Raw genomic sequence first — 24,673 nt, forward strand, 5'->3', positions numbered from 1 at the left:
TTTGGGGTTTGTTTTCGAGGGAAGTTGTATTCCCAGAAATTCTTGTGGTATGTGGGAGATCAGGCTCTCTGATTATAGGGTTCCCCCTGGCCTTAAAAGATATGAGTGTAGGCAGCAGGGAAGAATTCTCCCTCATTATTATCCTCCCAGATGCTATCCAAAAGGCACTCGGGGATTTAAAACCCCGCGAGCAGAGGGTGGGATATGAGGACAATCACAGCTGGGGATACCCGCGTTTCTCTACAGCCCCGAGTTTATCCCTGTGTTTTGACACTTGAAGGGAGAAGGTGCAACAACACTAGGCTGTCATTTAAACAAAAGCCCCCGCGGGTTCAGCACGGAGGGGCGGCGGGCAGATGTGCAGGAGCTGTGTCTGCGTGCGGGGGTGTGATCGCGGCTGGGGTGTACCGGGGGGGTGTGTGTGTGTGTCGGGGCGGGGGGGACGAGGCGGATCCTCCGCCCGCGCCGCCCGCCGGCAGCCGCCGATGTGTCCGTGAGCTCATCCATCGGGAGCGCGGCCGCTGCCTCCCGCACCCCCGCACCCCCTCCCGCCCAGCGGCTGCAGCGGCCGCGAAGGTCACCCGCGGGTCCCCGGCATGGTGGCGGCCGCGGGGGGCTGAGAGGAGGCGGGCGGCGGCGGGAAGGAGCCGAAGATGGCTTCGCCCGCGCCCCCCGCGCCGGGAGGCGGCCCCTCGCCCCCCGCCGGCCCGCCTCGCCTTCGCCAGGTGGGTGCTCCCGGCGCGGGCAGGGCGGGGGGCGGCATCCCCCGAGCCGAGCGGGGAGCGGGGACGGAGCCCGCGGCATCCCCCGAGCCGAGCGGGGAGCGGGGACGGAGCCCGCGGCATCCCCCGAGCGGAGCGGGGAGCGGGGACGGAGCCCGCGGGATGCGGGGGGGAGCGGGAGGCGGGGATGCGAGCGGCCCGCAAGTGCATCGGCAGTTTGGAGGTGGGCAGGTGCACGGTGGAGCGAGGGATGGCTTCTGTTCTAGTCAATAAAAAACCCGCTTCCCTAACAAAGCCGCAAATCCCGTTCCTATCCCGAAGCCACTGCGGGCAGCACCTGCGCAGGTGTGCCCACACCTCCGCACGCAGAGCGGAGCGCAGGCACCCGTGTGTAACTTCACAGTGGTGCAGCGCGGTGCGTGCCGTGCTGCATCACCGCCGGCAGCGCGGCTCCAAAGGCATGAATAAAATCTTAATTAACGTAATGCAGCAGTTTCCGAGAGGCTGCTCCCGCTCCTGCTGCATGCAACGCTTTTCCTCTCGCATCTCTCCCCGCGCAAGGCGGGAGCTCTGTTCTTGGCGGCTGCTGCTGCATTAATTTACATTTGGAATGGGGAAGTTGGTCGCTGGAGTTGTTTGACGTTCTTGACCCGGTTGGGTCTCTGTTGGGTGTCTGCCGGGGTTCGTTCCGCGAACCCTTGGTGCCTCCTGAAAATGGGAGAGGCAGAAATGGAGGGATGCAGTGCCCATGTGTTCAGCTTGCATGTTTCTGCTAAGGCTGTAATGTTACAGTGGTTATTAATAAAGAAAATAAGGTTAATAATGGAAAAGCTGTTGTAAAGGAGGATTCCCAGAGAGTAATCAGATTAGTGTAGTATGTATGTACTCAAACATAAATCCAAATATAAATCCTATCCTACTATCTTTTTTCCCCCCCCTCCCATTTTCACTGGTGGTAGTGCTGATGAGGAAATCTCGGGAGTCTGGAGTTGAGGCAGACATCTGAGAGTTTGGGGCAATATTTAGTCTTGTCAGTCCTTTTACACGCTGGGAATTTGGGCTGGGCAGCTCCAGCAAAAAGGCCTTTGTGTGGGTTTGCTGATGACTCTGTCTGCAAATGGCACAAGAACAGCTGCCCCCTCGACCCAAGTATTCTGGCACTTCCTGTTCTGTTCCCCGCTGGAAACCAGAAGAAAAAGTGATTTTAGTCCTGAAGTCTGGTTTTAGGAGGGTGAATGACCAGCAGGGATCTCTCCAGTTTATTGCAACCTGTAGTAGGTGTGATCAGCAGTACAGGTGAGAAGTGCTGAGGATGGAAAGGAAGTTCCAGGTAGGGGAGGAAAGAGCTGGGGATGAGGGCCCCAAGCACTGGGGATCCTCATTGAAACCGGCTTCTCTTTGCCTCTAACTTTGTGTGCTTACTGAGACCAGGTGAGCAATATCCTTCAAGTCCTTGGGAGACAACTCCTTTTCTGTGATCCTCCTTGTTTCAGACCTTTGGTTTGCTCCTCAGCAGCTGGGAAACACAAGGTTACCAATTATTTATTGCTGCACATCCAGCAGCAAACCCAGACTGCTGCGTTCTCCGGAGTGTTCTGAATTGACTTCTCACGGGGTTATTCATTTTACATGAGAAAGAAACAAGTATCCTGAATTAGTAGGCAGAAATTGCTCATTAAAAAATTGACTACTACGGTTGTTTTACTGTCTTCCTCTGCATTTTGTCCAGTCTATGTTTAGAATTATTTTTAATTGCGTTTAGAAAGGAATGACTCATCGGTCATGTTTCTCTGTACGACGGTTGGGGTATAGTCTGGTGTTTATTTGTTTATTTATTTATTTAAATTTTTGCTGCCCTTCGATAAGACATCATACACACAACTTACTGGGTGACCTTCACAGGAGTGGGGAACTCCGTGGATAAATTCCCAAAGCCTCTTCAGACCAAGGTAAAGAACACAGCACTGGCAGAAGTCAATTTGTTTTCCTATAAATCACTACTGGCCTCCCACGTTACCAAGCATTTCTTGCACCCTTAGGAGGGGAGAAGAGTACAAACAAAGGGGAAGTGAACATGTCTGTCTGGAACTGTTGTGCTGACTTTTGTGATCACATTGCACTTGTTGTGATAATGCTGAATGAAAATTGATATTGGCAGCATGCTCAATTCCCGTTACATGGGTGCCTTTGGGAGATCCTTGAGGTTAGTCCTGGCTTGCAGCCTGAGAGCAAGACTCACTGAAGTAGCTGTTTGAAACAAGTTGGTATTTGTGGAGTTTTTACTATGTCTTTCAGTTCATCTAAGACATCTTTAAGTGTATCCTTTATTTGAAATATATATTGAGGGCACTTGCAGACCCAAGGGTAATATTTACATCTGTGAACCTGTTTTAGCAAGAGCTGCATATTACCTGCAACACCTGTGTTGTTATATTTAAATTTGGCTTTAGGTAAAAGGTACTGCAGTCAAGATACCAGTGATGTGTGTTATATAAAGCTTGATCAAGAATGCACCAAATAACAGACCAAGCTATTGTAAATGACCCTATGGAAACCCTTGTATTTGAAATAGGATGGAGGTTGTTTCTCTTAGCAGTAGTCAAGTGAATTATTTCCATTGTTTTTCCTTCCAGTTGTCAGTGTTGTGCTTCTCAAAAAGAAATTTAAGCACTTCTCACAATAAAAAATATACTCACTTGAATATAATTTGCAAGCCAAATAGTGTCTTGCATAGGAACATGGTAATACTTGGGTACTGCTCTCCCTCTGCACCTCTGAGCATGCAGGAATAAATCAATGATCCTAATCCATTATCTGATATGGAAAGAAAATGTGCAGGAGTGTCTTCCACAGTAATTTAACTGATCTCAGGTGAAGTTCCTTATCATCAAGCAATGTACAGCACTCACATGGTAATTGTCCTGCTGTCATGCTCTATCGATCCTCTATACATCCCTTTATTCCATCTAGTTTTCTTTTGGTAAAACACCTGACTCTAAAATGATGCCTGAATGTCCTCCTTTTCCTATTCCAGCTCTTTTTTTTTTCATGTGGAAATGCAGAACAGAGCTCCTGGCATTCTGCTTCTGCAGGGATGTTTGCGTGGCAAGAGTCCCTGTATTGCAAATCCATCCAATTCATCTCAAATCTTAGTTTTCCATCCTGTCAGCTTATATGAACTCTCAATAGATGTGTGTTAATCAGTATGAAGTCTGCTCCTAGAGCTTGACTAAAATCACTTCTTCAGTTGCTGTGGGACTGCAGGAACCATTTTTCTTATTTCTGTTTTCCTTTCTCAAGGAGTTTTTCTGTAACTCTGCTGACTTTTGTTTCTTTTATACTCTCTTTGATAACTTTTTTTTTTTCCCTGTAAGCTTGTATCCCACTGTACTCTTAGAGGTTGTTCAAACCACAATGACTGTTCATATGCTACTGTTGTGCTTTGCTTTGCTCCTGCCTTTTCTAATCCACTGCCCAGGTTTTTCCCTACTGTGGGATGTACTTTGTCCCCTACTAACAGCTGGCAAGACTCGAGGATATTTTAAGCTTCTCTTTCATGGGTTATTTAGGCCGATGCCTCTCCCAGCCTGCCTTTGCTTTGGACAGCATGTTGCTCACCTCCACATCTTTGCTGGTGCTGATTCTAGTTCCATAATTTCAAAAATTTGGTTTGTTTGAAATCCACGTTTTCAAGGTTTCTTGGAACTTTGATTTGATTTAAGCTTATTTTTTATTTTACCTTCTGCCACTGTAAAGAATTAGAAGTAATTTGCTGAAAAATCAGTCTAGTGAGGGACTCGCTTAGGAGGCATGGCACTGGGTAAAGCCAACATCCATCAAACTGAAAGTTTCTATTCCACTGAACTCTGCCATATCAAAGGGAGAAGGATGCTAGAAAATGTCTTCCCACTGAATTGAAATGATGAAATATAAAACATAATGAACGTGCTGCATAATAGATGTAGCCTAATGTAGGGAAAAGTAATTACAGTTAGGGCGTAAATGACTATGTGTGCTGAGATAGCATATAAAAATTACCGTACTATGGTGTTATTTGGGTTGCAAACCCAAGCACCAAGTAGTTACAAACTAATAGAATTAAGGCATGAAAACCCTTTTAGTGTGAGCTACCAGGTTCTAACCTACAGTGTAAGGGAACAATGAAAAGTTTTAAACCCATATTCCAATTAGGTCTTTCCAAAAAGTGTGGAAAAGCAGAACAAAAAAGGCAGAAAGAAAAGCAGGATCCAGGTGTGCGTGATATGGGTTTGCAGGCTAAGTTAATTTTGTTAATAGTTTCAGCTGGTTCTGATGGCTTTGCAATAACGGAGTAGCCAGCTCAGGTGAGAAGGGAAACTCCTGCGATTAATCTGGCTCACTCGGAGCATATAAAAGGAGAAGGGGATAGGTCCCCTTCTTTCCAAGGGGCAGCCTGTGAATTCCAGCACCTGTGGCTCGTTGTGTGGGAGCTCCGTGCCGGGATACGCGGCGGGTCCGAGGCCTCAGCCGGGCTCCTGCCGGGACACGCAGGTAGCGCGGCCTGCTCTGCTTTTTAACCTCTATTTGTAATATTTGTTTGTGTTAGAAATGCTTGGGAAGTGAGGACTGTGATTCCGTGATGGTTAGTGTAACAGTTTTACTTTTTTTCTGTTTGAGAGACGCTGTGGTGAGGAGTTTGTTAGCAGGCGTTTTGTGTTATAGGGGTTATACCCTGAGGGAAGAGGAGAGGGTTTGATTGTTGGACTGTTTGGGGTTCTTTTTTTTCCTTTTTCCTCCTTTTTTTTTGGTTCTTTTCCTCCTTTTTTTTTGGTTCTTTTCCTCCTTTTTTTCCCCTTTTCCTCCTTTTTTCCCCCTTTTCCTCCTTTTTTTTCCCCCTTTTCCTCCTTTTTTTTTCCCCTTTTCCTCCTTTTTTTTCCCCTTTTCCTCCTTTTTTTTTCCCCTTTTCCTCCTTTTTTTTTCCCCTTTTCCTCCTTTTTTTTTCCCCTTTTCCTCCTTTTTTTTTCCCCTTTTCCTCCTTTTTTTTTCCCCTTTTCCTCCTTTTTTTTTCCCCTTTTCCTCCTTTTTTTTTCCCCTTTTCCTCCTTTTTTTTTCCCCTTTTCCTCCTTTTTTTTTCCTTTTCCTCCTTTTTTTTCCTTTTCCTCCTTTTTTTTTTTCCTTTTCCTCCTTTTTTCCCCTCTTCCTCCTTTTTTCCCCTCTTCCTCCTTTTTTCCCCTCTTCCTCCTTTTTTCCCCTTTTCCTCTCTCTTTTTTTTCCTTTTTCTCTCTCTTTTTTTTCCTTTTCCTCTCTCTTTTTTTTTCCTTTTCCTCTCTCTTTTTTTTCCTTTTCCTCTCTTTTTTTTCCTTTTCCTCTCTCTTTTTTTTCCTTTTCCTCTCTCTTTTTTTTCCTTTTCCTCTCTTTTTTTTTTTCCTTTTCCTCTCTTTCTTTTTTTTTCCTTTTCCTCTCTTTCTTTTTTTTTTTCCTTTTCCTCTCTTTCTTTTTTTTTTTCCTTTTCCTCTCTTTCTTTTTTTTTTTTTCCTTTTCCTCTCTTTCTTTTTTTTTCCTTTCTCTCTTTTTTTTTTTCTTGTTTTTCATCTTTTAACAAGCCCCAGCTGGGGACACCCCTTGCCTCAGGAGCTTCCCGCCTTTTTTAATGTGGGGCGGGGGCCCTGTCCGCCATTTTGTCTGGGGAGGGCGCCTGTCCGCCATTTTTTTTTTGGTGTGGGACAGGGGGCGCCTGTCCGCCATTTTGTCTGGGGAGGGGGCTTCCCGCCTTTTTTCTGTGTGGGGCGGGTGGGCCGTCCGCCATTTTGTGTGTGTGGGGCGGAGCTGTTTGCCATTCGGGTTGCGGTGGAAGGGGCTGCCCGCCCTGTTGTGGGAGCTGCAGTGAGGCTGCAGCCACTTCTTCTGATTGGAGATGGGCGAGGAAAGAAATAGCGCGGGTTGCTTTGATAAAAAGTAGCGACTGCTCGCCTCCTGCCCTAGAGTATCTCCTCATTAAGCTGTTAAATACTGAAGTTGCGCTTCTTCTGAGAAAGTAAAAAGCCTGACAACGTACAAAAATGCCCACATTGTCCACAACCCTCAAATCCCTTTGTGAGCTTTTCCATGCTGATCACTACATGTGTCTTCTGGGAACACAGCTTGTTGCTCTTAATGTCTGCAGCTTTGTTGCTTGTTGAGGTGAGACCTTTGTGAAGTTATTTGAGGGCTTTTTGGAGTCCTACTGTACCACGAACATATAATGTGTTTGTATGTAAGTCTTATTATGAAATATTTATTTATTTAGTACTCTTTATAGAGTACTTTAGGCTTTATTTCTGGGGTGACGTGCTGTGTGAGGCCACCTCAGAAACTACAAGGAGTCTTCTCTTTCTATAAACACTGACTGGGAAATGGCTTGTAGGATCCTCCTGGTTAACTGTTAATAAGGAATTGACTAATGGAGTGGGGAAAACACAATATGTTCTGTTCTGATGGCTGTCCTTTCTTGCCCTCTTATCCTTTCCGAAGTGCTGGTTGTCCTTGCTGGGATGGTGAGTCAGCTGGGAACACAGAAACAACTGTGGTATCCAGCAGGATGCAGATCCCAAGATGTAACTATTCAAAAAAATGAAAGTGTTTAGGGAAAGGGGAGGGGGTGTGAGCTAGAAATTGTTCATTACCTGCTGGAGATTTATGAACTTGGATGGGAAAAGCAGATTGTATCCCACATCCATTGTTGATGCACAGATAACTAGAGCTTTGCTGTGTGCACCTGACTGAAACAATCTGAAAAAATTTCTGCTTATGAGCTTCAAAACCAAAAGCTGCACTTTGGTTGCTGCAAGTGTCAGAAGTAGTCCTGGACAGAAAATTAGTTAGAGTGATTTTGTTGTTGTTGTGTTTTTTTGTTTTTTTTTTTTTGTTTGGTTTGGCCATCTGGTCAGGAAGCATTTTATCTGCAGAACTTGACTGATCCTAAAGAGAAGTAGGAGCACAGTATATCGTGGGGCAGTTCAGACTTCCTATATTAAAGGAATCTTTGTTTATGCAACAAGGATTCATTCAGCAGCATCTCCCTGCACCACATGTTGGGTGTTTGCCATGTTAACTCTTGGAGTTTAGTTGTGCTGGTGCAAATAAAAGCACAGCTCCAGGAGATGAATCTGCTGACCAGAGGCAGGGCAGGGGCTCTCTCTGAATGGTGCTTTGACCACTTATAGCCAAGGTGAGTTCCCACAACTTGTGTTGCCTTTAGCATTAAAGCTGTGCTTGCTGAAATCTGGTGAAAAGCTTTATGAAATGCATCCCTTGCTCCATTTGAGCTTTATTTATGAAGATGATCTGGATGTTTGAGGGTGATGTTTCTGGGGTAGAAAACAGACTGTCCCATGTGGGATTGTGTGAGGCACAGATTCAGGTGAGGAAATGGTGTGCGACCTAAAGTCCTGTCAATCTTCCAGAAGTTGTGAGAGGTCTTGGCAGAACTGGAATCCCATGGGATGCTTGCAGGCATCTGGTGGATGGGAATGTATTTCAAGCATTCAGACTGGCTGGGTTCGAGCGAGTGACACAGTGCTGTAAATACCCTTGTCATTGATGTTAGGTCAGAGGCTGAAGTGTTGTTTTATGAGCTTACCTCTGGGAAGATGGAGGGTGTCCAGACCTCATTCATCTTCTGCAGTGTTTCCAAATGTTGTGGTTCCTGTTTTTCCTAAAGAAAAAAAAAAAAAAAGTAATTCTGGATTATTTATGTATCGGTGTATATTCAGAAAATAGCAAACTGGGGGCAGTTTGCATTTTGCAGCTCCTCCGTACCATCACAAATAGCTTTTACCTAAAATCTTTGGGTTAAAAACAGTACAAACACCCCCTCTGCCCGAATGCACTCCCACATAAGCGACTCCAAGAGGAAAAAATAAACATTGCGATTAATTGTGGAGTGCTTGGTATGTGATCCAAGCTAGTAACCGGCTCTTGGATCCCACGAGCAGAACCCTTCTGAAGTGTCCTTTGTAGGCTCTTGTGAGTGTACTCAGAGACGTTTTTGTTTGTAGTTTTATCTTTGGAAAATCTGGCTTTCCCCCTCCTCGGGGTGTGGGATGGCTGCCAGCGGTGAGTGACCCGTGACCCCCAGCTGCTGCTGCGCCCAGGAATGCGCGCCGGGCTCCAGCGGCGCTGGGTGACGGAGCCTGCCCTTCCTCTGATCTGTGCCCAGCGTGGGTGGCGGCAGCTGCCAGGGGAAGAGGCACGAGTAGAGCTCTGGTGGTGGCACAGAAGCTTTCTGGGAGCCTGGGCTGGATGTGAATAGCCTGGCCTCGGTTCAGGACGGTTTTAGTTCCTGCCGGGAGCAGCAGCTGGGCCGTGCACGGAAGCCAAAGCCTGTGGGTTCGCCCAGCGTAGCGCTCGGGCATCACGTGCTGCATGTACAGCTCCTGTAACACTGTAAACTCGGGGAATTTTTAGATCCAGAGCATGTCACTGATAATTTGGGCTTAGATTGCCTATAAATAGATTCTTGTATCTGGACCTGCCCTTTAATGAGGCTATTTCTGTCTCAGTGGGAGGCTTGCACTGGAAATGCTCTACCTGGGATCCCTACTGGGTTCTTTGTTGTCTTGGTGTGCATTCTCTGCTCTCTCCTGGCTGGCTGGTATTTGGCAAGGAGGATGTTCCAAACAATTTTAAGCTTTTTTGGTATGGACACTGTTGGGATATACCTGAAAACCAGAAAGTAGAGCTGAACACTCCTGAACCTGGTTTGAGTTTTCCCGACTGTGGTTCTTTATCAGGGTCCAAGCACACACATGATTTGTCAGATGACAATAATTGATGAAAAGATGCTGTTGCAGTCCTATTTTTACCACCCATGCCAAGTGTCAGCACAACCTTCTTCAGACTTCACTGAGAGCGAGAACAGGCTGTTCCCGAGGGTCACAGAGTGCTCAAAGCAGTGGATAACAGCCTTTCTACCTGCTGGGTCCAAGCCTTGCATAAGCAACGTGCACATTTGAGGCTGGAAGTTTCACAATGGCCTGTTGTGAGTTGACAGATTCCTTGTGTATTTGTTTGCTAACAGTTAGCATGGCTTAGGAAGGTCTTTGGAGCAGGAGCCCAGATCCCTGCTATGTGAGCACTCATCTCATTCCTGTTACAGGAATAGTAAGCTGTTATGTGTGTCACTCCACCATTAGAGGGGGAATTTCATATTCAGCAAACTTATATTAATCATCCCAATGGATCACTTGCTGAAACAAGCAAAAGCCCCACACAAGAAACTCGGTTTTTAGTAATGCTTTTATGGGAATTATGAAATTGTAAGGATGCAATTAGAGTAAATTATTTATTAATTTTAATAAGGAGCTGAGAAGAACAGGTGATCTTAAGTTTCTGTGACACAAAAATGACCAAGGTGGAATCCTTATGGTTCTCAGAATGACAGGTGGGTGAGTCAGAGCAAGCAGGGAGCCAGAAGAGTTAGGTATAAATATTTAGAAGTAAAATTACCTCTGCAAAGCTCCTTTTTGGCTCCAGTGGCTGCCAGTTCCCCTTCTGTTTGTGCAGCTCGAAGGAGAGAGTCTATATTTAGTGAAGCAAATGTGTATGAAATCTGTATCAAAGCATTTTGTGTGACATGTTTTGGAGGTGGTGGTGAGATTTGGTACAAGGTGCCGGCATTGCAGAAAATCAGTTGGTGCTCTGTTTTTATAATAAGAAATTACTTAATCAGTTACATACTCAGCATGGGCTAATGAGTGGTAACCTCTTATCCCCCAAACTAAGACTGCTCCTGGCAGGTGGTTTAGTTCCTTCTGGTCTTGGCACTCATGTTTGAGCTCATGTTGAAGCTGTGGCTGCTCCCTTGATGAAACCCTTCAACACTTGACAAAACCAGGGTCTCCTTTGCAATGATATTTTTGAAAACTCCAGATTGCTGATGATTCAATACAGAGGTGAGGGCAAACCTTGGCATCTCCAAGAGTGGTGCTGGGGGTGGAAGAAAGCTCTGGTTATCTGTAATGTGACCTGACACAGCCTTTGCTGCAACTAAACATAGTTTGGTATTCTGTGCACCTGTCGGGCTGCTTCTCGCTGTGCCCCTTTTGGAGGGGTGCACACAGACCCAGACCTTTACCTGGAGCTGCCTCCCACATCTGAAGGGCAGCTGCTCACCTTTTCCTGTTCTGCAAAGGGAAAGTTATTTAAAACTCTTGGAGGATCTGTCCTTTGAGGCATTTGGAAGCTGAGCAAAGCCAGTCTCCACCACTGCTGTCCTATGGAGCTTTAATTTGAGTGGTGTCTGTGGGAGCTTTGGGGTGTATAAGTGCAGCATGCTTCTCTCTTCCCTGTAGCAATTTCCCCTCAGAGTATGACTGCATCTGTGATTTCTCTTTTCCTTTCCATCAAGGTTTTGCAGATTAGAGATTGATTTCAGAGTAAGCTGATGAGCAACATCATTGTGGGCATTTTTCAAAATGAGTAATAGAATGTCATGATGACTGTGATCCTAATTATGATCTATCAATTTGAAATCCTAGAAATGCCATGTTTTGTAAAAACAAGCTCCTAGTGAACCCTTCAGCTTCCTACAATACTGTTGCTATGACAAACCAACCCCAGACCATAATGCAATTATCTGCCCAGTCCTGCTGCTGTTCAACAAAGGTTTGAGGGAGTTGGTCACCTTAGTTTCAGCTGCAGCTTGAAATCCCTTATTTAGTCTGTGCTACTTCTGCAGAAGTAACAAAATCCATATTCACTTAAGGGCAGCCAACTTCAGGTCTGTGTAAAGAACAGGTTTTTAATACTTGTTAAGTTCCACTTCTGGAATGCGCTGCCAGTGATTATTTAGAATAAGTGAACTAATGTTGCAACACACATCTTGATGTAAACTGAATGTGTCTAAGAGGTTGGAGAGATAATACTGTGTCAATACCCATTTTGTCTCATTTTTAGTTCAGATGGGTTTTAAGTGGGGTTTCTAATGCTTGTACATGCAACCTGAGGAATTAATCGGTAAGTGCACAGTGACTCATTGTTGCAGAATATGTACTGTCGTTGTTCAACAATTCCCAAGAGAAATTGTTTTGTACTTGACACAGTTGCTCACATATAGAATGTCCAGTGTTGTAAAAAAGACTGTTTCAAACCTTATTCCAAAGAGAATTCTGCTTTTTTCCAAAGATAATTGAAGGTTTACATGAGCTCCTTTTGCTGTGGCAATATATGGTTTTTACAGATCTACCAGCAGAATATCTGCCACAGACTTTGTAAAGAAACTGCAGTGACCCCTCTAGACTTATTTCTCCTGTGGGAGAGCTAGAGTAGCACTTGGTGACACATTCACCTGGAAGAAAAAAATAGGAATATATTGGCTTAAGCTACATTCCAAAGAAACATTTTCATATTGCAGGAAGCTCAAAGGGTTAGAGCAGGAAAAGTAAGTATTGAGCAATCAAAGACAGCAAAAATGTCTTACAATAAATGGGTGGTTTCTAGAATGCTGCTTAAATTCTTGATATCTGTAATTGGCATATTGACTCTACTTGTGATAAAATAACCCTGACCTAAATGCAGTTACCAATATAAAATGTGTTTTCTTTGATATAGTAATGAAAAAGAAATCTTCTTTAGAGATGACACAAATATGTATTTTTGGTCCCTGTTTGTAGGCAGATGGAGTTATGTATGGCAGAACACTTACCATGGTAACATAGATTATGACAGCTGAGCCATTGATTTTTTTATACTTAAGATCCGGTGGAAGCCACGGAATAACTATAAAAGGTAACACTTTCTTGCATTTTTAATTATGTTAATGATGCTGTATTTCACTCAGAGCCCATTTAATGTATAATTTATATAATTTATGCAATATAAGTATCAAATTTAGATGAACATAAACATGCATATAGGAATCAGTACACATTTGGAGAAATCCTTATTTTCTAACACATACATAGTGGGCAAGGATTTGCACTTGGCATTTAATGTTGGTTTTGTATCCCTCCTGTGGATGGAAAACCTGTGCAAATGTAATTGTGTCTCTTGCTTGTAACTAAATATCTCTCTTAAGGGCGCTGGCAAAAGTGAGAACAGTGTAGCATCCCGATGTATTGGTTACATTACACTAGTCGTTGGACTGTGAAGCTGGAATATTCACGTGAAAATTTCACACTGATGTCCATAACAGCTGCAAACAAGGTATCAGGTGGGAATCTTCTGTTCTCTAAGTGTAAATGACAAATTGCTGGTAAAGTTAATCATGTCTTGATTTTTATTTGTCTATATCACCCACAATAGGAGACACAACAAAAGTCAGTTTTAAAAGGGCAGATCAGCATCTATGTCAGTTAAAAAAAAAAAATAAAATTAAGAAGTCTCTCAGGTTTTTGAGATGAGTTGTCATCAATCATGATTCCCTGCCATGAACACTCATGTCTCACCTCCTTGAGAAAGGAACATCCAGAAATCCTGTTTTACCTGACAAGTGCTCTGCTCAGCTGGCATCGAGTTCCTGCTCCAAAGAAAACAGTGTCAAACCAGCTCTGAAACGTGATGTGGAGCTGCAGCTACACCATCTGTGACCCCAAATGTAAGCTTCAGAGAGTTGCCTCGGTTTGGTTTACTTGAATTTTCAAAGTGCAGGGATTAAAGACCAGTTGGTGTTCATGTTCTCTGAATATGGGGGGAAAAACCCCTACAACTGTTAAAACCAGCCACCAACCTTGGTGGTGCCATCAGAGCCCTCTGTTTGACTGTACTGCCAGACACAAACACTGGTGCTGGTGTGTGTTAGTTGACAAGACAAATATTTCAATTCCAACTCCAAATTTACATTGTTGGGATTGCTCATGAGGAATTTGGACACCAGTAGACATGGGAAATGCTCATGTTTACCCAGATGCATGAACTTTAGAAGAAAAGTCATGTAAGTAGCCAAATATTTGAACAGCGTACGCATTGGAGATATCCTGTGTACAAATGTGTTTGTATCACACTGTCCCCTGTGCCTTCCTCAGGTTTTTAAATGCCCTTGCAAAGAAAGGACTCTGGTTAAGCATCTGCACTGGCTCAAGAGTCCTCTAGGCACAAGTGCAAGATTGCCTGGTTTGTGCAGTTGGATGCTCTCTGAAGAGAGAGCCCAGTAGGAAAAAAGCCCACTGTGTTCAGCCCCTGAGCTGCAGAATTGTTACATTTGGCCCTAAGTGCTTTTTAATTCAATTTGGTTTGTATTTCCTACATTTTTTCATGTGTTGCATATTGGAAATCCTCATTTACGGTAGGTTTGCCAGAGCCAGCAAAGGTTAACCTGTTAATAAACCTGGCAAGAACTCTCAGCTAATGAGATGTTGAAATTAGTAACATGTTCTTCATTGTTGGTACTTTTTCATCTTGTGAGAGGATGAGTTTAAACCTATTGGAGACCAGACTTTGATTTCATATGTGTCTGCAAAAGCTTGTCAGGCAGCCTGCTGTTTGCTCACACAGAGGAAAGTTGCTAGAGCTGAGGTAAGGATAGAGCTTTTGCTTTCAAACATCTGCACCCAGCCATTAGAGTTTGTATCCTCGCCTCTGGAATTCCCTGCTGGATTATCAACTGCTTGCAGGTACAGTTGTATTGGAAGCGTGGTTAACTTCAAGGTGAGATGGAATGGTAAGATTAGAAAAATGAGCTTTTCATCCTGCTATCATATGTATTGATGCATAAATAACTGAGATACTGAAGTAGCTTTAAGCCAGTAATTTATAGCTGTGTAAGAAAAATAAATATGCAGCTTCCAAAATGTCAGTAGCACCATTTTCATGTCAGCTGCCCTGTTGGGGATATTGCTGATTCCACAGCTTTTGTGTATTTTCTAGACATAACTGTGCTGTTTGCTGCATTCCTTGGTGATTGCCACACCTCAGCATTCAAATGCTCTTAAAAAGCAAAATTATGCAGTGATTGAGAATTTGTGCAGCAAGTCCCAAGCAATATTATTTTGAATGATTGGTCTCCCCCACAGAGAGAAATAAACAGGATGCTTGGCTGGAAGGGCCTTAAACCCAAACCTGTGTCAGCTCTTCAGCCTCATGTTTTGAGTGACTGTGGTTGCCTGCTCGTTCTATTTACTGCATAAGTTGGGCCAGTGTTAGTGGTTGTTATGTAAATGTGTCCAGAGGGTCAGTTCTATTTAACCAAAGATATTTCCAGTAATAGTGTTGTTTTCTTGGAAGTGCCTTCCTGGCTGCTTTTTATAGAATGGTTTACCAGATAAATCAAAACAGTTTTGGGAAAATGCACTTGAACTGTAGACCAGGCCTCCATACATGTGTCCCTTCTTTCATCCAAAATGTCAGCAGAGAGCCTGATCAAAGCATTTTCCTCTGCACATATTCAAAATTGTCAAAGATGAGACATAAAATTTCTGATAGCAAATTATTGTCAACTAACAAGCATTGTTGAGAGGACAGAGCATATCTCTGTTGACCTTGCTCCAATGGGAATCTATGGGAATAAGAGCATTTAGACACAACTTTATTATGGGAAGCAGTTGGAGCTTTCTCTTTGTTAGTTACCTATGAATTCATTTCAGACAGACATTTCCCATACACATTTTCTTAAGATGCAGCTCATGTTGCAACTTTAATGTTGTTCAAATAATTCAGGCATCTCCTAGAGGCTGCAAAGCTGCATTTCCTCCTCTTATTTCCTTCTAATGCTTTAGCAGTGTGGACTGGAAGGTGTTTTTGTCAGGGCACAGCCTTGAGTCATGCCAAGCCAAGATGCTGACAGATTGAGACAGTCTGGTTTTACAAAGTGGCTGTCCTTTAAAACTGATATTAAAACAAACCTGGCTTTTGTGAGCAGCAGCACTGCAAACTCAGACTGAAATGTTAGGGTTTAAATAAATTGACACCTTTGATGTGACAGCCAGTTAACCGTTCACCAGCATAAGGCATAAATCCAGGACTTGAAGGGCTCTGAAAGCTGTTTTGGTGGCATTTGTCATGTATCTTCTTTCAGGTCCAAACCCTATCACATTCTTTTTGAAAGAGTAGCTGGTAAACTTTTCTCTAAAATAAATGCTTTCTTGTTGCCTTTTTTTTTTTCCACAAACCGTTTGTTGAGAGATAAATTACAAGCGTTGAGGAAGGCAATACTCTTCACAGAGGGGGCCCTCTGTAAAAACTGCATTTAACTTAGAGCAAAAGAGGCTAATCTTTGTACACAGAGGTTGGGGAAGGCTCCTTTTTATGGGAATTGAAAGATACACGGGAGAGAGAAGAGGTAAACAAAACTACCAGTGGGAAAGAAGAAAAGGAAAAAACAATAGAAGGCATCAAAGTAATTGGAAATGAAAGCAGAACACTTTCAGCTTTGTCTGACAAATTACAGCCCAAAACATGAAAGTGTAAACATTTAAAATATGCTCTTCCTTTATTAAATAAGTATGTGAAGGGGATACTTTTTAAATGAGCAAATATCTGAGAACCAGAGTGGCTGATTGCAGTGACAAAACCCAATTCCTTTAATTAATTTTTTCATTGATTGGGTGACAACGGAATTGGGCTTTTATGGGTGTTGCAAAGTATTTTTTGAGGTTTCGGGATGAGTTGCAGAATGAAAATGTCAGAGAGGAAAAGGAATCAACTGCAATTGACTGATCATCATCTCACTGCTGTGGCTATCTTAGAAGCAGCAGAGCATGGGCTGTTTTGGCTGAGATTGCCAGGTTAGCACCTCTGCAGTGTATCTGATTCCCAGGGAGGTCTTCTGGTATCAAATGACACAGCAGATAGGAAATTCCACAGTGTTGTTTCTTCTTAGGTATTATTTCAGACCAGAACTACTGAAGATCTGCTTTTCTCAGTCTAAAATCTGTGCTCTCAATACATGGTTGTAGCATGAACCTTGCAAACTTTGGGGGGCAAAAAAAGAAGCATAGGTATTGAATTTAGTGGTGAATCTTTTATCCTGAAACTGTCCTAGTACACCTCCATAGGCCAAATGCACATTCTTCAGAAGCAAGTGAGAATGGTGAGGAAGTCATGGATTGCCAACCTGTGTTTGTTTCTTCAGTGTAAATAGCGCGTGTTTTCAATCTTTGCTTTTGCCTAGTATAGATTTTCTGTCTGGGAATACACAGGTTAAAAAGTCAGACGTGTGAAATGTTTGCTGATTTTCCCAGGGATATGCAAAGTTGGCTCTGGGTGACTGCTTGCCCTTCCTGCCAGACTCCTCCATTGACGGGCTTTGAACTCATCCCTGTTTTCAGCCTGTAAATGCTCGCTCTCAGCGCTGTACTTGGCACGCCTTTAGGAGGCACTTGAGCGCGTTTGCTCCTACAGCCACACACTGTGTGTGCTCCCGCTGCCTCGCTCCACGCCCTTGAACAATTAGAGCCCAGTAGCAAGGACAGTGGAGAGGGGAAATAGTCGAGATTTATTGTGGAGTCTGAGTTTCTGCTTTCCCGAAACAGGAGCTTTCTTCTAGTGGCATTCAGCAAGTGGCCTTTCTCACAGGAACTGTGCCAGAAGATGGCATTGCTGTACGCAGAGCACTCATCTCCAGTGCAACAAGTCATTAGGAGGAGTGGAAAAACTGCAGCCTCCAAGTCCATTAGACTGAGTCAGGCTGTCAGGAAACGAGTTTGCCTTCCTATTGCACCTCAAGGACAGTGCCATTAAAATATATGGTGAGCTAAGGTTGTTTTTGTTTTTAATTGTTGCTGTTTAACAAGAAACTTTTGACAGTTTAGAAGCCCCAATTCATCCGTAGGCTGAGGGGGTGTATCTCAATACCCAGAACTCTTTTTATTTTCACATAGAAAAAGGAGACATGATGAAAATCCTCCTTGTTCTCATTGCCTTCTGCCAGCATCTTATTCTTTGACTTGAGGCTCTGCTCATTTTCCTTCACACACTGTCTCCCCAGCCATCTCTCAGGTGCAATGGGAAAAGTATTTTGAGTAAGTTTGGTTTGAGCACAGCCTGTGTGCAGGAATAAGCAGCTCTTTGTCACACTCCAAAGGCTTCTGCAGTGAGTTTAATTCCAGAAGATAGTAAGCATTCCTTGGGGGTAGCTGAAAGCCTGAGGAAAGGTTGTACTCAATTAGGAAAAATGTGATTTTTCCAAGTTTGTGCTTTATAGCAGATTTTGTTATCTCAGTGAGTGAACACTGTAGCTCTGATTTCCACAGGCTGTATGATGAATTGATGTGATAAGACTACAATTTCTCTCAGGGGAAAAATCAGAATCTAAGTTTTGCTGCATGCTGTAGAGTAGATCCAGTCTGTGGATCTGTGCTTGTGTAAGGATTACAGTGTGGTCATCTCTGGGAATGCAGACAGAAGCTGCCTGCTGTGGTTCCAGCTCCCCAGGGAATTGTTAGGTTTGTTGGAAAGCTGTGTGTTTCTGTCCTGAGCTTTGGAAAAATCTTAGGTTGGCTCATGCTGGTGGCTGAACTCCTTCACTTATGGCCTTAACGCTGAACAGAGATGCACAGAAATTTAATTAGGGAGACATAACGCTGGAAATGAACAAATACCACAGAGCTTCCTTTTGCCTACTCTGTAAACGAAGTTAGATTCTCTTACCAGTAAGGCTTTGAGGGGAAGGAAGGGGAGAGCAAACAACAATGAAGAAAAACAGAAAGTGTGTAGAACAATTGCATTGTTTCCCCTTTTCCCATTCCTTGGTCAAAGTGATTCTGTAGGGTTTAGTGGCATTAGTGGTGGATAGCTAAGGTGGAGACCGAAATCTGTGGGTAGATACAGTCTTGCCCTTTCTGCAGGTGAAGCCTCTCCTGGGAGGAATATGGATCTGCTTGTGTAAAATTTCTGGTCCACCCCTTTAGGAGCAGCTCCTTTTGGGAGGCATCTCCAGGCTCACTGTTCCTGTTACCTTCAAGAAGTAACTACCATGGAGAGCACAACTTAAAAACCCCCAGATTAACCGTGTTGCCTTTGAAACTGGAGGCTCTGCTCTCCAGTAGTCAACAGCTGTTCTGTAGCCCTGAGCTAATGGCATTTGGCAACTGCTGCTCTGTGGCTTGCTCTGCCTGGCAGGTGTCAATTGTCCTTCCTTTAGTGATTTGGGAGACAGTGCAGGAAGGGCTTTTCTCATAAGCTGGCATTTGTGAACTTAGTTCTGAAGGGATTGGTGCTGGAGAGAATATTTTTCTTCAGTAGCCTGTTGCTGTGCATGGAACTTGTTTAATGGTGAAATACTTGAAACATTCCTAGCAGGAGAAACCTCCTTGTTCTGGGTTGATGACAGGTTGTTTTGGCCACTCCTTTTTGTTAGTTATGTTGTGGTGTAAGAAAGGTAGTTTAGCTCCATGTTGGACAAGACGTTCTGAAGCTCAGCGGACATGGATGCATCTTTGGGTAGTAACCTGTCTGTTTCGCTTTTTATTTGTGTATTTTTAATTTGAGCTGAGTCACCAGTGATCAGTCTCTGGCTTGAGCTCAGTGGCATGTTCCATTCTGCCCGTGGCAAGGCAGCAGGACTGCTGAAATGTCAGAAAATGAAACATGGAAGAACAGCTTTAATTAGTGAAATGACCTACTCCTCCTAAGAGCTGCTTTGACACCCAATTCACTAAGCAGCATTGAAATATTGCTGCTTTCCTCATCCTCCCCAGAGCTCCAATGCATGTGATAGATGTCTATTTGCTTATTAAAAAACCCTCCTCTATGGCTGTGCTGGTCCTGCTCCAGAGTTGTTTTTACACTTGGGATTTGTTTCTGTGAAATTCCGGAAGGAGTTAGATTTGAAGTGGGTGCGGTATTATGCTCAACTCTTTATGCAGACGGAACTAAAAGCCTTATCGATTCCATTTGCTATGAATGAAACAACTTAGATGTATCTGGAAAATGAGAGAAGGTGGAATGGGGAAAAACAAATGAATGTTTCATGCCACATATTTCAATGCAGCAATTTCCTAGCTTGCTTTATTCCCGACTTCCTTGGCGTTGCACTTGGTGTGTGGTTTGTGCTGCAGGATTCAGAGTGCCCAGCCTCACCGGGCTGTGTGTGCTGTACCACTGCTTGCTTTGGTCTCAGAATGATGCTGTAGGTCATGTTAGTCATTTTGTGCCAGTGATGTGGAAGCATAACGTAATTAATTTGAGGGGAGGAGAGGTTGTACAGAAAGAGATCTGTTAAGATAGTTATGCTGGATTTTATATTTTTAAACTTAATTTGCAGTTTTAATTGGGGGTATTGAGAACTGCTGCATCTTTCTCAGTGTTGGTTCCTGACAGCACTTAGAGCTAATGTGTACAGCTTCACAGAATAGCTTCTTTCTGTTTTTGCCTTTCTTCATATTTCCTGTTCCCTTTAACCCCAATCCCCAGATTTTTGCAGCTCATCAAAGACTGTGTTTCTTCTTGATGTGCACGTTAATATTTTCTTACTAAAATTATCTAAACTTATATGGCGAAAACAATTCAGGCTTTGCTATCCGTGTGTTTGCACTACAAGATTTTGTATGCTTAATTGCTGAGCTTTTTTTTTGGCCAAATGCACTGCTACGGAAAATACCTGGTGCCCCTCATTGTGAGTTCTCCATGTTGCACTGAGGAAGCTAATATTGTAAAAGCATCAAACTTGAAGTGATGATGAGGAGAATGAGATGTTACCTGCAATATTTGAACCAGGTGGCACTTTGAGTGCTGCTGTGTTCTGAGCTTTACAGGGCCTGTGTTGTTGGATGTGTCAGCCCACATGAGTCAGCACGGAGCCCAGCCATGTGCAGCTGTTGAAGCAGGGGTCTGTGTTGTGTGCTGCATTCCCCTGGAGGTGCTGACATGCTGTTTGCTCTCTGCCAGCCCTATGCCATGGCATGCCTTTCCTTCTGGCCCTTGTTCTCTCAAAGGGTTTTGCCTTTGGATATTCCTGGGAGTACTGGCTTAGACTTAATTCCTCACTCCAGCTTTGTAGTTCAAACAGGTTGTTCTGCCTGGAGAAGAGAATGCTCTGGGGAGACCTTCCAGTACCTAAAGGAGCTCCAAGAGAGCTGGAGAGAGACTTGTCACAAGGGCATGGCGTGAGCAGACAGAAGGCTGAGTTATGTTGGATATTAGGAAGAAATTCTTGGCTGTGAGGGTGGTGAGGACCTGGTTGGGGCCAGACGGAGGACCAGGTTGCCCAGAGAATCTGTGGCTGCTCTGTCCCTGAAAGCGTCCAAGGCCAGGTTGGTCAGGGCTTGAGGAAGCCTGGTCTAGTGGCAGGTGTCCTTGCCCATGGCAGGGGTGTTGGAAGAGATGATCTATAAGATCCCTTCCAACCTAAGCCATTCGGTGGTTCCACGATTATTTTAGCATAGCTGTAGTCTCAGAAGTACATGATCATGCAGCAGTAAAGCAAAATGAGATGTCTTTAGACAAAACTAGCCCTGTTTGCTGGCCTCATTGCGGTTCCAAAGCTGTTTGGAAGCACCTGCTTAGCTTGGTTTCCCCTTTTCCCTGCTCCCAGCACGGCTGCTGTGTTTGGCTCACCCGTAACTCGCCAGCCCCTGTCCCAGCTGTACGCTCTGTCCATTGCTGGGGGAGGAGGGGAGTGGCGGAACAAAGCACAGCGGTGTGTGCGCGTAGTCTGCCAGAGGCTGTGGCTCCCCTGCCCGCCCCTGGCGAGGGTGCCCACGCAGGTTCAGCCGGCCGAGGGGCGGCGCGGGGCCGAGGCCGCTCCTACGGGTGTCACGGCGAGTGGGCGGGTGTCCCGCCTGTCGCCACCGCCCGGCGGGGGCAGCAGCGGGCTCCGTGCCGTCCTGCGTGCTCGTGTTCCAGAGCTGGCGTGAGCCAGCTTGGACATACCGGGAGAGGACGGAGGGGAGAGGGAGGGCTCCCTGCTCGGCGCTGTCACAGGCGGGGGGCGGCTGGCAGCGCCCGCGGCTTGCGGCAGCACCGGCGCTGTGACGGGCGGTTGCAGGAACGCGACGCTGAGGAAGGAATACACCCGGCAGTAAGTTACCCGGGGTCCCTGTCCATCCGTGAGCCCGTGCAAGGCGCTCCTGGTTCGTGGCTGGGGTGGTGGGGTTTTGTGGTTTTTCTTTTTCCCATCGGTATTTGTCAATGGCAGCTGCAGAGCTTGTCCTCCGTATGGAGCTGTTAAAATGTAAATATTAGGTAGGAATAATGAAATTTATTTTTTCCAGCAGAAGCAGGAAGTCTGCCTTCTGTCCAAGTAACGTGTTAGGCAGATGACAGGACCGGGTAGGAAGCCCCCGTTGGTATTGCTGGGTGCAGAGACAATTTTCTGTGCCATCCCACAGCCGTGTAACGCTGGTAGGCACAGGTGTTCTTGCTGCATCTGTGGAAGAGCTGCATGGGAGGGGGGCTTGCCTCTCAGCTGTGCAAACTCTGCCTTTCTGCAGTCCTCGGGTGAGAAGGATCATCATGCCAAGTGAAAAGAGGCAGAGGGAGATTGGTCATTTTTTTTCTGTATCCTCTGTAAAGAGCTGTCCAGAAAAATTTTACCTTCGATGTGATGGGAGGGGATTGCTAGATGATATTGTCAGGGTTTCTGGTTCTTCTCTTTGAATGAATATGGGCTCAGGGGAAGCAAAATGTCCTCAGTTCCTGAGGTTTTCTCCCTTCCTTTTCTTTCTCCTCGAGAAGCCTGACTATGACATGCATGTTAAATCCTTGTTTCCTATTCAATTTTCCCTCATGATATAATCAAGCAACACTAGCGAGCATTTCTGATACTAAACAGCTGAATGTAGAGACTGTTCATGTCTGCTGCTCCACCAAACGATTTCCAGGCTCCATTGGCAGCAGTGCACAGACTGACTGTGCAGGAGCCAAGGATGGAGCCTTGACTAAGGCCCTTGGGTGTGTCACCTCTTCAAAAAGCAGATTGATTTAACCTCTGCTTTTGCTCCCAGCTTCCTATCTTTTCATACAGGTGAGGGGAAAAGGAGATAGCAGAGATGCTAATTCATCTTTCCCATTTCAGTCTTAGCTATTTTAGTCTATTTTTGGTTTTGTTAGGGTGCTGAGGAGTGAAAATCCATTCTAAGAACATGCTTAAGCAGCCATGAGTCACTGTACATGGATGGGGTCATGTCTGTGAAATTCCCCTGCTGCTGTTTGTTTTTCTCATTTTTCTGCAAAATGGGCTTGAGCTTTGTGGAGGTGTTACTGGAGAGTAGGATGTTGTAGCTGCTGGAAAATGTGTTTGTGAATCTGTTGCACTTTTCACTCAGAAACCTTTACTCTTTTTTTGGTAGCTCAGGATGGAAGAGTGGGCTGGTATGGAAGAGCAAGGAAACACTTTTAATAAGTTTTTTTGGCATTCTGTTGGATTTTGGTGCACTGTGTATCGATGTCATTTCCAATGTCTGTGCTTACAAGTGGGCAGAGATGCACAGATGTTGGCACTCGATGGTAGTTGTTGCTTGAGTTAAAGCTAAGCCAGTACTGGTCAGGTTAGCACTGGTGTTCCAGGGCTTCACCTGGTGGCCACTGCCATTGATAAAAAGCTCTCTGCTGACCCAGGTAGATTTTTGGATTGGCTCCCTAGCTGCCCATCTGGATAATTAGGGACTCTGGATTTCAGCAGGCTATCCAAGTACACATTTCCAAATTTGTTTCTGAATGTTTAAAAATAAAATTCAAGTCTTACCTTTTTCTTATTTTGCCAAAACTCAGTAAAAAGCCAAGTATGGGTTTATTATAAATCTGGCTTAGTGTTTTGCCGGATTACTTTGTTGGCTTGCATCACTCTGCCTGCCCTGGCAAGCTGTGGGCATTTCAGTGGTCCGGATACAATCCTTGACTTGTCTTTTCATTCTGTGCACTAAGCTACATTGATATGGTCAATAAATTATCACTTCCAGCGCTCCTTGGGTGTTCTGAGAGTAATTAGACCCCTCCTGGCCCTGCTACATTTGTACCTCTGAGGAAATAAGAAAAGCCTCTTGTTACTGGGTGATGTCCTCTCCCACAGAGTGATTTACTCTGGTACCTATGTGGCCCTGTGGACTCTGTAATGAATGGGTTTAAAGAGCTGAAAGAGAGTTTTTGGTGATTTTCCTGTCCTGCTCTCCAACAGCTTAAATCAAGGGTGGCTTCATTGTAATTTGTAGTCTTGTGGATCCAAGGCTGGAGTCATGTTAATCCATTTTGGAAGCAGTGGGAGGGGAGCCAGTTTCCAATGCTTTCTGAATCGCTTTTTGGGAAAGGTTCTGAATGTAAATCATGACAAGTCCATGCCTGGAAAAGAAAAATGTGACTGTCAGACCATAGTGCTTTGGAGGAATAAACACCATTTTAAACTTAGTGAATGTTGTGTTATTGGGTAGCTTTAGTCTTGTACTGGTCTGTGAGCTCTGTATTTGGGTCTCTTTAATTGGTATCGCTTGGGCATAGAGCACAAGCAGATATCTCGTATAGTAAACAAAGCAGCAGATTTAAGTTAATGCTAATGTGTTTGCAGGCTGAGCCAAAAGCTTTTCAGGGTTATTATAACGTGCTGGGCATACAGCCCATCGATCTAAGTGTCTGGAGGAGACAAAAGTTATGGATTGACTCATTGTACAAATCAGCTCATCTGAAAGTCAGATTCTGCTATTTGTTGCCATCAGTAATTTAGTCGTATTAAGTACGGCTGAGGACGGGTGGCAATGTGGCCAGAATATTGAGATGGGATTTCAGAGATCCCAGGAGAGCCATTCTCTGCTTTGCCACGACAGATTTCCTGTGTGACCTGGGGCAAGCCATTAAACGTTTCAGTAAAGTAGGGTTAGTGGTACCTCCTTCGTTTTCACAGGGTGTGTGAAGATCATTGGGGCAGATCCATTTGTGAGGGGAGCATATAAATCTAAATACAATATCAAACAGCACATCTGAGCAGTGTGTGCCCTGTACATAACCAGACAATACCTGCATTTGTGAGCCTGTCTGTGTATGTGCTTCATACTGTAATGTGCTTACATGCCTATGTTTCAATTTTGGCAATAAACCCTGACCATTGGTGTGGGGCAACTATGAGAAAAGCT

General features: G+C 44.6%; 1 protein-coding gene across 2 annotated transcripts in view; it reads left to right on the forward strand.

Moving 5' to 3' along the window:
* Positions 1-638: 638 nt before the first annotated feature.
* Positions 639-24,673, forward strand: part of ANK2 (ankyrin 2) — a 271,811-nt gene continuing 247,776 nt past the window's right edge. The window contains exon 1 of one of the 2 annotated variants that reach the window (XM_033059491.1): positions 639-725. In XM_033059491.1, the coding sequence (XP_032915382.1) occupies positions 654-725 (72 nt within the window). In that variant the 5' untranslated portion in view covers positions 639-653. Of the gene's footprint in view, positions 726-21,469; positions 21,634-24,673 lie in introns of those variants that run through there. The other variant, XM_033059494.2, reaches the window with a different exon arrangement.

The sequence above is a fragment of the Catharus ustulatus genome, chromosome 5 (genome assembly GCF_009819885.2).
Source record: "Catharus ustulatus isolate bCatUst1 chromosome 5, bCatUst1.pri.v2, whole genome shotgun sequence".
NCBI lineage: Eukaryota > Metazoa > Chordata > Aves > Passeriformes > Turdidae > Catharus > Catharus ustulatus.